This window comes from Syzygium oleosum, unplaced genomic scaffold (assembly GCF_021117445.2).
Source record: "Syzygium oleosum isolate NSW1041296 unplaced genomic scaffold, Sole_v2.1 Sole_v2.03, whole genome shotgun sequence".
Taxonomy (NCBI): domain Eukaryota; kingdom Viridiplantae; phylum Streptophyta; class Magnoliopsida; order Myrtales; family Myrtaceae; genus Syzygium; species Syzygium oleosum.
In genome coordinates, this window is record NW_026607487.1 from 17,476,441 (window position 1) to 17,493,401 (window position 16,961).

The 16,961-nt window shown below is 42.2% G+C and overlaps 1 protein-coding gene across 1 annotated transcript; it reads right to left on the reverse strand.

The window, feature by feature from the left end:
• Positions 1-8,185: 8,185 nt before the first annotated feature.
• On the reverse strand, positions 8,186-10,943 carry LOC115671829 (uncharacterized). The gene is made up of 4 exons (XM_030593481.2): positions 10,263-10,943; positions 9,502-10,176; positions 8,827-9,409; positions 8,186-8,616 (listed from the first exon to the last, which is right to left on the reverse strand). Exons 1-4 carry the CDS (start codon positions 10,941-10,943, stop codon positions 8,186-8,188), a joined length of 2,370 nt encoding a protein of 789 aa, XP_030449341.2.
• Between the last annotated feature and the right edge of the window lie 6,018 nt (positions 10,944-16,961).

Below are 16,961 nucleotides of genomic sequence, written 5' to 3' on the forward strand. Positions count from 1 at the left end.
GTGGTATCAGAGCTGCTTGTGATATATTGAAGTTGAATTGGAAACCCTAATTGTTGATACATATGATGTATGCCTGAAGTGAGTCTAAATTAGGGTTAGAAGAATTTGAAATACGAATTGATATGATCAATTCGGAAAGGAACGAAGGTGGATGGGTCGATGTCGATCCTGTTCCGCTCGCGTCGAGGCAGTGACGGCGTCGCGCCTGGGCTGTTGCCCGAGGCGGAGACGGCGAAGCGAAGACGGCAGGCGGAAACGGCGTCGCGCCTGGGCTATTGCCCGAGGCGGGGACGCACGGGCGGAGACAGTGGGCGGAGATGGCGGCGCGTCTGGGCTGTTGCGCGAGGCTGAGACGGCGGTCGGAGACGGGGGCGCGTCTGGGTCTGTTGCCCGAGGCGGAGACGGCAGCGCGCCTAGTCTTCCGGCGCGTCGAGGACTCGAGGCGTTCGGCCAGTTGCATACGGTGAGGGCGCGGGAGGCGGCAGCGACGGATAGTCTCCCGAGAACACAGAATTGAGACTTCTGTTTATGTTTTCGGGACTCTCCTAGGAAACAGAATTGTGAGACCACCGCAAGGCGCTCTGCCCCTTGACCCCGCGAGGGGCGCTGCCCCTCGACCCCGCAAGGGGGCGCAGCCCCCTTGACCCCTGCATGGAATTGGTCGTTCCCGTATGATTGATGTACCTTTGTTATTATAAGTGATGTTTCGTTTTTGTTTATAACATGCATGCATTCATCGCTAAATAAACATTAAGAGTCCCTAATAAAATTAAGTAATAATATGATGCCTTTCCAATCATACACCTATTAAGACTCGAATCGTCAAAAGATGGGCCTGCCAAAGCAGGGTGTCTTTAACTATTTGAGTAAAATAGGATGGATAATGGTTATCCATATGTTAAGATTGGTTTACTTAACGAGGCTATCAAAACGGTTTTGGGCCTTGAGGCATAGTGTTTGGGGATATGATATGAGATATCAACCCCAACAACCAAGAGTTGTATTCGATACAATTGACAAAGGGTTGTCTACCTAAATAACTTAGTCTTGAGCGGTAAGCCAAAGTTTACTCGAGTCTTGGTAAAATATGGGTCTTGGTCCACTATACTTATTGGGACACATATTATAAAAGTATAGTGGGAGTTTATTATAAGTAATATTAATGAACAATTCACTTGGCATATTTATTGTAGATAATGGCAAATAGCTCTGCATCACACTTTTCACTGCGATCTGTCCTTGAGAAGGACAAATTGAATGGTTCAAACTTTTTGGACTGGTATAGAAGCTTGAGAATTGTTCTCAAGCAAGAGAAAAAGGATTATGTCCTGGAGAAACCACTCCCTCAGAAGGCACCTCCTTCCAATGCTCCCCATGCTGAAAGGAATGCTTATCAGAAGCATAAAGATGATGCATTGGATGCATCATGTCTAATGTTAGCTACCATGAACTCAGACCTTCAGAAGCAGTTTGAGAACGTGGATGCCTATGATATGATCATGAACCTGAAAAATTTGTTTCAGGAGCAGGCACGCACTGAAAGATACCAAACGGTAAAGACCTTAATTGAGTGCAAGCTAGCAAGTGGGAGCTCAGTTAGCCCACATGTCATAAAGATGATAGGTTATATTGAAAACCTGGAGCGATCGGGCTCTCCCATTAGCCAAGAGTTGGCTACGACATTATTCTTCGGTCATTGCCTCAAGATTATGACACGTTTGTTATGAACTATAACATGCATAATTTGAATAAGTCTTTGACGAACTGCATGGGATGCTCAAAGCTCGCTGAGCGAGAATATCAAGAAGGACCCTACCCCTAATGTTCTCATGGTTCAAAAGGGGAAAGGCTTTAAGAAGCCAGGTAAGGTCAAGGGTAAGGGCAAGGGCACTAAGCCTAAACCCAAATCCAAGACCAAACCGGGTCCGACTGCTGCTGCTGTATGCTTCCATTGTGGGGAGAATGGACATTGGAAGAGGAATTGCAAGAAATATTTGGAGGATCTGAAGAAAAAGGGAAGTGAGACTTCCGATTCAGGTATTTATGTTATAGAAGTAAATGCTACTACTAGTTCTACTTCATGGGTATTGGATACCGGTTGTGGTACTCACATTTGTATGAATGTGCAGGGACTAAAACAAAGTAGAACACTTACAAAAGGTGAAGTGGAGCTACGTGTTGGGAATGGAGCAAGAGTTGCTGCATTAGCCGTAGGAACATATGATGTAGCTTTACCTTCTGGCATGTTTTTAGAACTGAATAATTGCTACTCTGTACCTGCTATACGCAGAATATTATTTCTGTTTCTTGTTTGGACAAGGAAGGTTTCTGTTTTGATATAAAGAACAATAGTTGTTCGTTTTATCTTAATGGATTATTTTATGGTAGCGCCCATATTGTGGATGGGATATATGTTCTAAGTCTTGATGTGCCAATTTATAATATAAATACAAAAAGGTTTAAATCTAATGATTTGAATCCAACCTACGTATGGCATTGTCGATTAGGCCACATAAACGAGAAACGAATTCACAAGCTTCATAGCGATGGACTATTAAATTCATTTGATTTTGAATCATTTGATACATGTGAATCTTGTTTAGTTGGAAAAATGACAAAAGCTCCTTTTACTAATCAAAGTGAGAGGACAAAAGAATTATTGGCCCTTATACATACCGATGTGTGTGGACCACTAAGTTCTACCAGAGGAGGTTATCGGTACTTCATTACATTTACGATGATTTCGGTAGATATGGATATGTTTACTTGATGAAACATAAATCTGACTCATTTGAAAAGTTCAAGGAATTTCAGAATGAAGTACAAAATCAACTTGGCAAGAATATCAAGGCTCTTCGATCTGATCGAGGAGGAGAATATTTAAGCCAAGAGTTCAATGACCATCTCAAAGAGTGTGGAATTGTTTCACAGCTCACTCCCCCTGGAACACCACAGTGGAATGGTGTCTCTGAGAGGAGAAATCGAACTTTGTTAGACATGGTTCGATCAATGATGAGTCATTCAGATCTTCCATTATCTTTCTGGGGATATGCACTCGAGACAGCCTACGTTTACACTAAATAGAAGTCCATCAAAAGCTGTAGAGAAGACACCATATGAGATGTGGACAGGAAAAGTTCCTAGTATGTCTTTTCTAAAGATTTGGGGTTGTGAAGCCTATGTAAAACGTTTATTTTCTGATAAGCTTGGACCCAAATATGATAAATGCTTCTTTGTCGGATATCCTAAAGAAACGAAAGGATATTACTTTTATAATCCATCAGAGAACAAAGTGTTTGTTGCTCGAAATGGTGTCTTTTTAGAGAAAGAGTTTCTTACTAAAGGAACCAGTGGGAGTAAGGTAAACCTCGAAGAAGTTATTGTGCCACAAGAGGATGTTCCAGTTCATGAGGAACCTCAATTAGATCTACAAAGAGTTGTAGAGTCTACTCCAGTGGCACCTATAGTTCGTAGGTCTGAAAGAACACATCGTGAGCCTATGAGATATGGTTTTCACGTGACAGAACACCGTCATCTATTGTTAATAGAAAATGACGAACCTACGACCTATACAGAAGCTATGATGGGCCCAGACTCCGATAAATGGCTTCAGGCCATGAAATCCGAAATGGACTCGATGTATCAAAACAAAGTTTGGACTTTGATTGATCCACCCGAAGGTGTCAAACCTATAGGGTGCAAGTGGGTTTTCAAGAAGAAAACTGATATGGATGGAAATGTTCACATCTATAAAGCACGGCTAGTAGCTAAAGGTTTCAAACAAACTCATGGTATTGACTATGACGAGACCTTTTCGCCAGTGGCCATGCTTAAGTCCATTCGGATTATCCTAGCGTTTGTTGCATATTATGACTATGAAATATGGCAAATGGATGTAAAGACAGCTTTCCTTAACGGAAATCTTGAGGAGGATGTGTATATGACACAACCTGAAGGCTTTACATCACCAGATAACACTGGGAAGATATGCAAGCTTCAACGTTCTATTTATGGATTGAAGCAGGCATCACGGAGCTGGAATATTCGTTTCGATGAAACTGTCAAAGAGTTTGGCTTCATCAGAAACAAAGAAGAAGCTTGTGTATACAAGAAGTCTAGTAGGAGTGCAATTGTGTTTCTAGTGTTGTATGTGGATGACATACTACTCATTGGAAACGACATTCCTATGCTTCGCCGGTTAAGACATCGCTAGGAAAATTTTTCTCCATGAAGGACATGGGAGAAGCAAACTATATCTTGGGGATCGGGATCTATAGAGATAGATCTAAGAGACTTATTGGACTGAGTCAAAGTACATATGTTGACAAAGTCATCAATAGGTTTAATATGCAAGATTCCAAGAAAGGTTTTCTCCCAATGACACATGGCATAAGTCTTAGCAAGACTCAGTGTCCTTCAACACAAGATGAGCGAGACCGCATGAGTAGGATTCCTTATGCATCACGTGGGATCCATCATGTATGCTATGTTATGCACTCGTCCCGACGTTGCTTATGCATTGAGCATGACAAGTAGATACCGATCGAGATCCGGGGAACCTCACTGGATTCTTTGTCAAGAATATCCTTAAGTACTTGAGAAGAACTAAGGATTTATTCTTAGTCTATGGAGGTGAGGAACAGATCACTGTAAATGGTTACACTGATGCTAGTTTTCAAACCGACAAAGACGACCTTCGATCGCAGTCAGGTTTTGTCTTTTGCGTGAATGGTGGAGCGGTGTCTCTGGAAAAGTTCCAAGCAGGAAACTCTTGCAGATTCTACAACAGAAGCTGAGTATATTGCTGCTTCAGAAGCATCAAAGGAAGCTATTTGGATTCGAAAGTTCATAGAAGAACTGAGAATCAGTCCCACTAGTTCGATTCCAGTGGACCTCTATTGTGACAGCAATGGGGCCATAGCTTTGGGTAAAGAGCCTAGGTCTCACCAGAAGACCAAACACATACTCAGGAAGTATCATCTCATTCGAGAATTCATTGAAAGAGGTGATGTCAAGTTGTGTAAAGTTGCAACGGAGTTGAATACAGCTGATCCGTTGACGAAGGCTCTTCCACAACCTAAGCATGAGCGTCATTGTAACGCTTTAGGCCTTAGACACATTAGTGATTGGTCTTGATGTGAGTGGGAGTATATGTGATATACATTTTCATTGTTCATTAATAATATATATATTATATTTGATTTCGATTTAATTTGAGTATATAGTTGAATGCGAAATCTTTATCCCCTGAATATTGAATATCCTTAATAGATAATCAAATACGTGATTTGATCGTGAAATTCTATTGATAGAGTGGTTATTAATGTTCTAAATGTCCCTAGTCAATTTGCCATTGTGCATTGGGACGCAAATGGCATATGAGACTAGCATGTGAGTCAACTGATGACCAAGTTTCACGGGTCATGAATATAGAGATATAAAGTTGATCACATGGAATACATGTTGGAGAACATTGTATTGGACCGACCCGCTATGAGAATACTGTAGGATTGTTATATAATGTCATCAATATTTCTCATCACAGCTATAGAGTATAGTCCTTTGACCTGAGTCTGCCATAGTTTACTAGACATGGATTGGCATGCTTTAACATTGCCAAACGTCAGCCGTAACAGGTGATTATAAAGGTAATGACTGGGTATGTCATGAAGCGTGCTGAGTGATGTGAGTAGACAAGATGGGATTTGTCCCTCTCATATAACGAGGGTATGATTTCCTGGCCTCCCGTAGAGTTGAGACTGTGAAATGCATGGCCATGCTCAAGTGAGTTGAAGAGTCAACTACTTGTTTTGACAGTCTAACTGCGGTATCGGGAAAATGAGTTTAAGCTATATAAGAATGACACTTGTCCTGCCTTATGCTTAACTCGGAAATCAAGTGACAAAAGAGACTTAGTTTATATGATTGGTTCTAGTGCAAGTGGGAGATTGTTAGTGGTCTGCCCTAGGAATCAATCAAGGTTGATACTCTAATATTAGTTGTGGATTAGGTTGTGTCGGAAAACCGATCTTCACTATACTTAGGTAGTCATAATGTGTTGCTAGAGACCGCTTATGACTTGTGGGCCAAAAGAGTTTTGGGCACACTGCTAATGTTTAGTGAACCTACAGGGTCGCACACAATAGCGAACGGACTTAATATTGTCTATGCGCCTTGATCTACTTAAGAAGTAGATTTTAATTTATTCTCCTATTTAAATTATCTATGCGGTCGTACGCGTTATGAGATAACGATTAAACGTACGATTGAAGGTGGACGGTTTGGCGGGCCCAAATAGCCCGGCCCACTTCTTTTAATTCCTCTAGATAATGAGGCTGTATAAATAGATAGAGAATCGTTCTCTGTCTAGGGTTTTTTCGAAAGAGTATCGAAAATCAAAAGGCGTTCAAGAAAAGGAACTTCAAGATCTTTCGCTAGCACGTGGATCGTTGGAGAATTCCGTTCGTGTGTGTGGATACCGGTAGAGGCGCAACACTTGGGGCGCTCATCCAGACACAATCAGTTACTGATTTATCTTCGATCTGTAAAAGGTACGTATCGAACTTCAGTCTCGATTTCAATATACACATGGATCCTGTCTAGGGTTCTATATTCCGCTGCATTGTTTTTCGTTGTTGAACCCTACACCTCTATCCCTTATGAGCTTAGCAAGATGTTGCCGTAGGGCCGGCACAAAGAGGGGTTGATTTCTGAAGAGGATATTGTTCCGTGTCATCCAGATAATATGTCATAATGCTCCAAATGAGAAGCGAGCAATTCGCTGGTGGAAACTGTGGCCGCCTATGAAGCGGATGGCCCATTGGAGATTATCTTGCCATGACTGGTTTCTCCAAGAAAGATTACATTTATCCGCCCAGAGTAGTGCAAGGGTACCCATGATAGGACACCTAAAAAATAGATGATCAACAGAATCGGGTCTACATTTACAAAAGGCACAAACACCTTCCGATATTCTGCGATAATTAAGCAAAACGACCTGTGTTGGGAGCCTATTCAGTGATATAAGCCACAACAAAAAGCCATACCTCAGCGCAATGCTCTGGTCCCAAACGAAGGAACACCAAGGGACAATAGGTCTGCTGATTCTGATCAGCTCCCATGCCGAGGCCACAGAGAAGATACCCGACAAGTGGCCCTTCCACAGTAATCGATCAGGTCTCTGTACATCCAGATCAGGGATAGCATCCGGCCAGGAGTTGAAGGTTTGAAGCATATACGAGCTATGCCAGGAACCGGAAAAGAACTCCCGAACAGAGGCCTCCCTCGGGATACCAGAGCAATAAATGTCCCTATTGGAAAAGAGATCTGAAAGAGGACCTTTGGGATGCCAAGAATCAAACTAGAATGATGTGGTTGCACCATCACCAATTTGCCATTTGAAGAACATTTGAAAATCCCGGCGGATGTCGAGAATTTTTTTCGAAGCCCAAGAACAACAAGTCGGCTTGGGCGCTATCCAAAAATTCTTGTTCTTCAGAAAGGTGGAGTGAATCCACTTACACCATAAAGATTCTTTATCCGTGAAAAGAGTCCATATATGTTTGAGCATTGCTGAATGATTACAATCAAGGAGTCTACGAATACCCAAGCCACCTTCCTCTTTAGGGAGACAAACATCAGACCAGGGGACTTTAGCCCCACCAACGCCAAGGTCCGGACCCTTCCAGAGGAATTGTCTAAGGATCAATTCAATTCTAGACAGAACAGACAGTGGGAGCGTGAATACACTTGCCCAGAATACTTGAATAGCATGAAGGACTGACTTAATGAGTTGTAATCGGCCAACAAAGGATAGAAATCTTTGGGACCAAGAACGAGCACGTGCAGTAATGGAGTTCACTAATGAAATACAATCCGCCTTACTCAACCTGGTCGAGATAATAGGAACCCCAAGGTATCTAAAGGGAATCATACCTTCATTGAAGCCAAACACATTCCGGATCTGTCCTCGAATTTCCGGTGTCCCACCAGAGAAAAATATGTCACTTTTGTTGGCATTAGGCTTCAATCCAGACCACTTAGAAAATAGGTCCAGGCCTTCCTTCAACAAGGTAGAAGAGTTTATATTCCCCTCAATAAATAATAGGACATCATCAGCAAAGAACAAATGGGTTAAACCCATGGGTTTACACCTCCAGAAATATTTGAAACCCGGACGCCACGCCTAAGTGTCGAGAATCCCAGAGAGTACTTCCATCACTAGTGTAAAAAGGTAGGGAGACATAGGATCCCCTTGACGAATACCTCTATCACTTGCAAAGAATCCATGTAACTCCCCATTAATAGCAATGGAGAATTTTGGAGAGGTAACACACTCCATGATAAGTTTAACAAACAACTGAGGGAAACCAAAGGTTTGCAAAACCGTTTCCAAGAAAGCCCAATCTACTGTGTCATAGGCCTTCTGAAAATCAACCTTAATTGCACACTTTGGCCGATAAGGCTCATGATGAAACCCCGCAAAGAGCTCCTGAGCAAGAAGAATATTGTCTCCTATCCTCCGTCCCTTAACAAAAGCATTTTGGGAGTTGCTAATAATGGACGGCAGAACAAAGGCTAGCCTATTAGCCAAGATCTTGGTAATACATTTATAGACTGTGTTGCAACAAGCAATAGGCCTAAAATCATTCATAGACGAGGCATTAGGAATCTTCGGCACAAGAGTGAGAATCGTAGTATTGATCTCCTTTAGAAGCGATCATGACCGAAAGAAATCCTTAATAGCCAGCACAACCGAAGGACCCACAGTTTCCCAGGAAGATATAAAGAAATCAACATTAAAACCATCGGGCCCAGGGGCCTTACCTTTTGCAAGGGAGAACAAAGAGTTCCGAATTTCAATGTCAGTTACTTCTCTAGAGAGAAAGAGAATCTGATTAGCACTAAGGGCACGATCCACCACAGCCCGAACTTCTGCACACGTAGGACGCAAGGTTGGAGAGTTCGCCTTAAGAAGAGTCTCAAAGAATGAGACGATATGACTGTGAATCAATCTCGGGTCAGAGAGAACAGCTCCATCATCATCCGACACCGAAAGGATCCGATTATGAAGTTGTCTCTTGTTAACGAAATGGTGGAAATATTTGGAGTTCATGTCCCCCTCTTTCAACCATTTAATCCTTGATTTCTGTTTAAAGAAACTTTCCTCCTGGAGTCTAAGATCCGAAAATACCTGAAGATGCTCCTTTTCCAGGTTTGCCAAGTCCATGCTAAGAGGGTCCAGAGCGAGGGCGTTTTGAGTGGACGTAAGATTAGCCCTGGCTTGAGAAGTACGCGTTGAGATATCCGAAAAAGAATCCCTATTGAGCTGCCTGAGACGCCCTTCGAGCAGTTTAAGTTTTTGGTAGAGGACATACATAGGGGTTCCACCAATGCGAGAATCCCATACCTGGGCTACAATCGTAGGAAACAAGGATGAGTCATCCAACAGTTGAAAAATTTGAATGGTTTCCTTGAGAAGGTGGCGAGAGCAATTCTAACAATTATGGGAGTATGGTCAGAGACTCCTTGGGCTAGAAAGTTGGCCTCCGAGAAGGAGAACGAGCTGAGCCATTGATCGTTAATCAATGCTCTATCAATTTTCCTTTGCTTGCGAGAGACACCAAAAGATGTCGCCCAAGAAAACCGATGGCCAATATATCTTAAGTCATCAAGGCCAGCTTGATCTAAACAATGGCCAAGTTCATCAAACGCCAGTATCCAGGTATTAGAACTACCCAATCTATCCGAGTTGAATCGGATTGCATTAAAATCGCCTGCTACCAGCCAAGGTTCAGCCTCAAAAAATTCGCTGGACCTAATAAGATTAGCCCATAGAGAACGCCTAGCAATAAAGGTATGCTCCCCATACACAACCGAGAAGAAGCAAGTCTTATTGAGAGCCAAAATACGGACATGGCCGTGGATAACTTGAGAGGACAAAGAGATAACTTCCAGGTCTACCTCATGAGGTTTCCATCCAATCCAAATTCTTCCATGAGGAGAACAATTATAATTGGCAGTCCACACCCAGCCAGGTAAAAGCCCAGTAGAGATCTTTTCAAAAAGAGTCGGACTAATTTTCGTCTCAAGTATACCAATACAAGAGATATTATGAGCTCTAACAAGGGCTCTAATTTCGGCATGCTTAAGGGGGACACCAAGGCCCCTAATATTCTAAATACCAAAAAACATATAGAGATAAGAGGATGGGACTACCGCCTTTTAGAGCCGCCCCGATTTCTTGGTTTCGGTTTGGCCACCTTGGTGGAAGGAGGATTGGAAGCTGCACTGGGGTTTTCCACTGGAGCAGACACGGGGGCTACAAAATCGCCCTGGATAGGGTCAATACCCCTGGGCGCATTACCATGAGCATTAGGGGCGTCCCTGGACTGAGTAGGAATGACAGAATCACGTAGGGGCACTTTCAATCTAACCGTCGGGACAGGGGAGGAAGAGTCCTCCTCCTTATCACTACCAACACTGCTGGCTGAGTCCTCTTCATTAGCTTCTGATACAGAGGAGGCGTTAGAAGAATCCCGAGAGGACATATCAGGTTCTGGGACAGGGAACGTATTAACAGCCTCATTTGCAAGACTTAGAGTGGGTGCATTAGAGATCGGGGGGGGGGGGGGCACCAATGCAGAGGACGGATTCGCTGGTCCCCGCTTCTTTTTAACCGTCTCCCAAGCACCATCCACGAGAGAGGGCTTGTTAATAGCAGCATCAGGAATTGGACTAACTTTAGGACTCTCCATGGGCGCCTCAGTGGGAGTAGCACACCTATGGCCAAAAGTACCACAAGTCATACAGGATATTGGGCGCCACTCATACTCCACTTTTATCGACCAAGTTTCCCCATTTAAGATAACATCCACAGAATCAAGAAGAGGCTGGGACGCCTTGATCTCTACGCACACTCTAGCGTAGGAGATCATTCTCATTTTTTCCGTCTGCATATCAACATGCAGCGGTTTCCCAATTGGACTGGCCACCGCGCTGATGCCCGAAGCCGACCACAAGGCATAAGAGAAGTTCCTTAATTTAATCCAGACCGGGAGAGCCTAGTGTTGGTTTTTGTTGAGCTTCAATGCCGGGTTCCACTGTTGGAGTATCATAGGCACCCTAAGGATAGTAATCGGGCCACTATCCAATATTTTCCGACGAAAGGCTTTATCAGGTATATGGAAGAAAAAGAATCCATCTACATTTGCTAGGACATCTACCACTTGTGTCCCCCATAGATTTTGAACTGTACTCTCCGTCAATTTAAAGGGCAATTTCTTGCCAACGAAATAGCCAACAATACACTCCAACCACATCGGGTTAGTATCCTCTAGAATTTCCTCTGAGATTCTAACAACCGGTTTTCCATCTACCATAGATGGAGGAATATAGGACAGAGAATACCCCTTCACTGCTGACTTAGCAACAGCTGCCAATGAACGTTGGGTTTGCTGTGTTGGGTCCCTACTGGGTGGCTTAGCCACCGCTTCATCTCTGCTATTTTGCCTAGCAACAGCTGAGTCATTTCGAGGATGCTTGTACAGATTTCTTCCCCGGCTTCTGCTTCGCCTAGAAGGCTTCTGTACCTGCTGGGTTTGGGCATTAGAGGTACCCGGGACATCTAAAGCATTAGGGGGATTTACTGCCATAGCTTCCACAGCGGCCGATTGGGGCCTGCTATGTCCACGACTACCGGGACGTTGTGACTGACGAGCCACAGCATCGGAATTACCAGTTTCCATTGAAGCACCAGGGACATCAACTTTCGCAATTTCCACAGAAGGTGCGATTCTCTGAATGGCTTTGGATGAGCCAGTCTTAGCAACAGAATGATGCTTAGGGATCTTTGAGAGTACCTTGTCTTGCACAGGTTCTGCCAATTCCATAGGTGCCTTCGATTGAAGGAGAGACCCCCCAATGCACTGATTTCCAGCCATGGCCAAGCTTAGAACAGAAATGCCATGAGCAATTCGAAGGGCAAACCAGAAGGAAGGCCACCGAGAATCTTGACACACCGATTAACAGGGGTTACTTTGAGTGAATACCACCGATACAACACAGCAACTGGCCAAGCCTAGAACCAAAATCAAACAGAAAAGCCAGTCTGAATGACCAAAATCGAAGAGAGACCAGTCGGGTGAACAGTAGCCGAAGAACAGCAACGAAACCCAGAAAAACCCAGAACTGCAGACCCAACTACCAGAGGCCACCTTATGAGAAATCCTTTGGACAAGAGGCAATCTAGCAACTGGCAAAGCCCAGACCCAGGGAACAACAATATTCGACTATCTGAACTACCAGAATCGGAGGAAGAAACCAGTCGAGTGAATAGGGACTAAGAACAGTGAAGAAACTGATTCCCAGATCTGTTTACCAGAATAACAAGGGCTTCCTCAAGCGAAATCCTCCGGTCCAGAGTTAGAACAGCTGCTGGTGAGGCCCAACACCAAGGAACAGCAAGAATCATCGGTCAAAGAGCCCAGAATCGATGAACATCCAAGCGGATGAATAGTGCCAGAATCGCCAGAAACGGGAGAGAAAGCTGCACAGTTCCGAGTGAACAATACCAGACGCAATTGAAAAGTTAGCCTAATGTACTTGTCATTCTCGAACTTTCAAATTATTCAATATGGTCCATGGACTGTTAATACATGTTTAATTTAGCCTTTGGACTGTATAAAAATGTTCAATGTTGACAACATTTAACATTTTCATATAGTTCAATGACCAAACTAAACATGTACCAAAAGTTCAGGGATCACGTTAAGCAAATTAAAAGTTTAGGGGCCACATTGCATATTGGGCCAAAGTTCAGGGACTACATTGAACAAATTAAGAGTTCATGAACCACATTGCATAATGGGTCAAAGTTCGAGGATTATTTGTGTCATTATCCCATATAGATACTAAAAAGTGTAACATTAGGTATACTAAAATTAATATACTAAATTAGCATCTAAACAAGTCAACTCTAATCGACATCCAACAACAACCTAAAAATCACTAAGCGTATAATATTGATCTTCGTGCTTCATACTATATTCTTATTTTGTGCTAATTATAATAATCTTCGTGCTTCATATGCCCCTGTGCAAAATGACAACCCGTTAGTTGTGGAACCACATGTTAATTCGATAATGGACCGTGAGCTGAAATCACGCTTCCTGTTATAAGTGTGCACTAGAAAATTGTTCATCATTTGCCTGACGTCGATTGTTGGATTAAACTTAGGAAGAGATGGACCATACACCGTCTGTGGAAAGGGTGTAAAGAAAATTCTATACACGACCCTATCCGTCGTTGATTTGAAGATTATAACTACTGTTTCGTCGAAAAGTTATCAATGAAAGACCTTTCAAACTGTCGATTGATATGAGAACTGACAAAGGATGCGAAGGGGTGCTTTGTCGATTCTTGGACAGGAAACGCGATTTGACAAGAAAGTTAAAAGCACGGGAACTGGAGGCAATCGCGAATAATCATATAAAGAGCAGTGGAATGTAAAGATAACAAGAAGATATATTTGAACAAGCAGTATACATTGATCGATTGATGGTATTTTGCTCGAATTACATTTCTAATACTTATGGCTACTACCGACGGTTAATAATAGTTACAAAAAAGAACAAAACACACACTATGCGACTCCTAAAATTCGGCAACATGTATTTACAAGCAGTTACTAAACAAACCCTCTTTGAATTGTGCCCAACACCGGCCGCAACTCCTACAATTCTACTTCATGATGGTTACAACAACCCATATTTCTTGGCCACTACGGCTAGTGGCTTTCGAAATCAGCGGCTCCGTGATCTGATGATTGTGCTGATCCTATAACCGTGTCGATCTTCACAACTGCTCTCGAGATTGCCGGCTCCGCAGCTTGGACAACTGCTCTGTTTCTAATCCATTGCAAATTACTTCAGTCTCGAGTCTCTTGTCGACTAAACCAAGCCTCATTTGTCGACGCTCGCACCTCAGGAGTTAGTAACTTCCCTTCGTTGTTGATGCCGGCAATGACTTTCATTGTCCCGTCAACCGTCCATATTTACCGATTAATAGCTCCCAGCGCTTAGCAAAGTTTACTTCTGCTATGCATCGCTCGGCCTCTCCTAAGTCGTGCCGTCGGTCAGGAATTTGGGCATTTTTTGGTATCAACAACTGCTACTATCTTAAACTACTAGTGTATAAAGCCGCTCGTGTAAATTGTTTTTGGCACCGACACGCTTTTAATTTAAGTTGCTTGTGACGTTGGGTTAGCTTAAAGTCTCCAACTCCTTTGGGTAGGATTAGACATGTATTGTCGGATTAACGTGAGGAGCGGATTCCATGGTTGCATCAGCTTCAGTGCTCACATAAGTCCTGCCTTTTATTATTAAATTGTTGCAATTTGATTTCGGGGTGACCACACTCATCGAAACGCGAGTAAAGTTGAGGTTTCGTCAAAAAAGATCTTGGAAACACCGTTTTTGTTTTCCAAGGTGAAGGCAGAAACTTTGAGATTAATAAACCTCAATATCGAGTGGTTAAGTGCTTTAATTTGAATATGTTTGACCCTATAATTTGATCATGACAACATCCACTCAAAGTAACTTTGGAACAAATGCACGACACTTTATGAATGGAGTCTTATTCAATATGCACGTGAACATGATATATGTACGAATATATAGAGATTAGTCAAACCAAAATACTCGAATCATGTGTTCACAAAAAAAATTTTGATACTGAGGCTCCATTTGTTTCGTAGAAAATTCGTGATTTTTTCCTAAAAATGATCGTATGTATTGCTTGAAATATTTAATACATAAAAAATGTTTTCCTTATCAACAATAATTTATATTTCGACAATTTCCGGGACAATATCAAATGGTTAAGTGCTTGATTTGAATGCGCCCGATCCCATAATTTGATCATGACAACATCCACTTAAAGTAACTTTGGAACACATGCGCGACACCTTATGAATAGAGTCTTATTTAATAATATACATGCGCACATGATATATATACTAATATATAGAGATTATTCAAACCAAAATACACGAATCCTATGTTGACTAAGGCTTCGTTTGTTTTACGGAAAACGAATGATTTGAAAAATATTTTCGTAAAAATGATTGCTTGAAATAAGTAGTCAATAAATAATGTTGTCATTATCGACAACAAATTTATGTTTAAATAATTTTCGGGACGATAAATATATTTTTCGTTTATTCGTTTTTATAAGCGATATAATCGGTCATTTTTTAAGAAAATATTTTCCAAATCGTTCATTTCTCGTAAAGTAAAGGGACCCCTTGGTATTATCTTGAATGATGCGGTTGATCAATCACAACGATGAGAGGCGATTACAGTATAATCACCACACCGAGATCATTTTTCGTTAAGTATGTTATTAATCATAAAATAATACAATTCAAGCTGTTTTATAGAGTATCTCGCCCCGTAATTATAAGAAGATATGATAGAATTAGCAGGTACATATGTGTTTAACATCTAGAGGCTTTCAAACCTAAAATACGCTGTGAGGTTCTTTTAAATTGTAATTACGGATAATTAATGCACGAGACATGTAATTACTTGTTTGGCAGGGGTCAAGGCATTAGGTGGGTCATTAGGAACCTTTAGGGTTGTAAATGCAAACGAAAAGTCAAACTCAATTCAAATCAATTGATAAAATAAATACGAAAAATTGGGTCGTTACAATTTACATCGAATTTTCATCTTTACTAATGCACCTTGCATTACCTAATTTCGACATGGTACGTAGTTTAGTCCCTAGTTTATGTAATTTGACTCACACATTCATTAGCAATGCCATTCTATATTGCTCTATGGAGTGGAGATTAAAAAAAGAAATTATCTCTGAAAAGCTTACACAAAGTATGGAATCCACTTTGTTGCGCTTTGATGAAATTTTGAAACTAAAATGAATCGACCAAATCGTGCCATGCAATTACGTCAATGCCACCCCGACCCTTAACCCTAATTCCACGTCTAGTTCTTTCTTTTTGTCACGGACTTACATGATAATGAATACGCGTTGCCATAATATATCACACTATTTTACGGTATTCATATCGTATCTTTCACCACCTATTAGGTTAAGTATTTCGATTGGATTTTCTAACATAATGTTAGAGTCAATTTCGCCGTAACTTATTTCGAGTGCATGACCCCCAATACGTCAAAATTCCACGTGTTTGTTTGTGACCCGACTTGCGTGCAAGATGAGAATTACCCCTCCCATCTACGAAGTTTATAGACCTGTTATATACATATCGTCTCTCAATTTTAGGAGGATAGTTTTTATTTATAATTTTTGTAATCCCCTCAAGGAAAAAAAAAGAGGAACTCAATAAAAAAAACACATCGTCACTCCACCCAACCCAACCCCAACCAGCTCCTGTGCAGAAGAGGATGAAACGTCCTAATCATCGGAGCTTTAATCCCCACGAAGCTTTTGCGTCACCCCGCCACTAAAATTGAACATAAGTTGGATTAGACAGCATGGGAAAACGTCACAACAACGATTTCCAACGCGGGCCCCCAGCAAAAATTATTGCGTCATCATTGATCGACACAACAACACACAGACACATATAATAATAATATACGGTGAAAAAATAGGCAATGATTTTTGATAATCACGATGGAAATCGATGGTTGTGTTACGGGATGAGGTTTCATCGTCAGTCCACCGCATCGATTGCGATTTCCGCCTTTCGATTGTAATAGGCTCAACGTCCAATCCAATCAACCCTATCTGTCTTTGTTTTGTTGTTGCGGATTCCCGATTTTACCCCTCCTCCCCCCCCCCCCCTTCCTCCCCCTCCCCTCGGGGGCGATTTTTGAAACTCTGTATTTTTACTGGTTGCGCCCGGCCCCGCCTCTGGTGCCTCGCGCTCCGCTCTCCGTGCGCCCCCGGTGCGCACTGCGCATCTCGGTGATGAG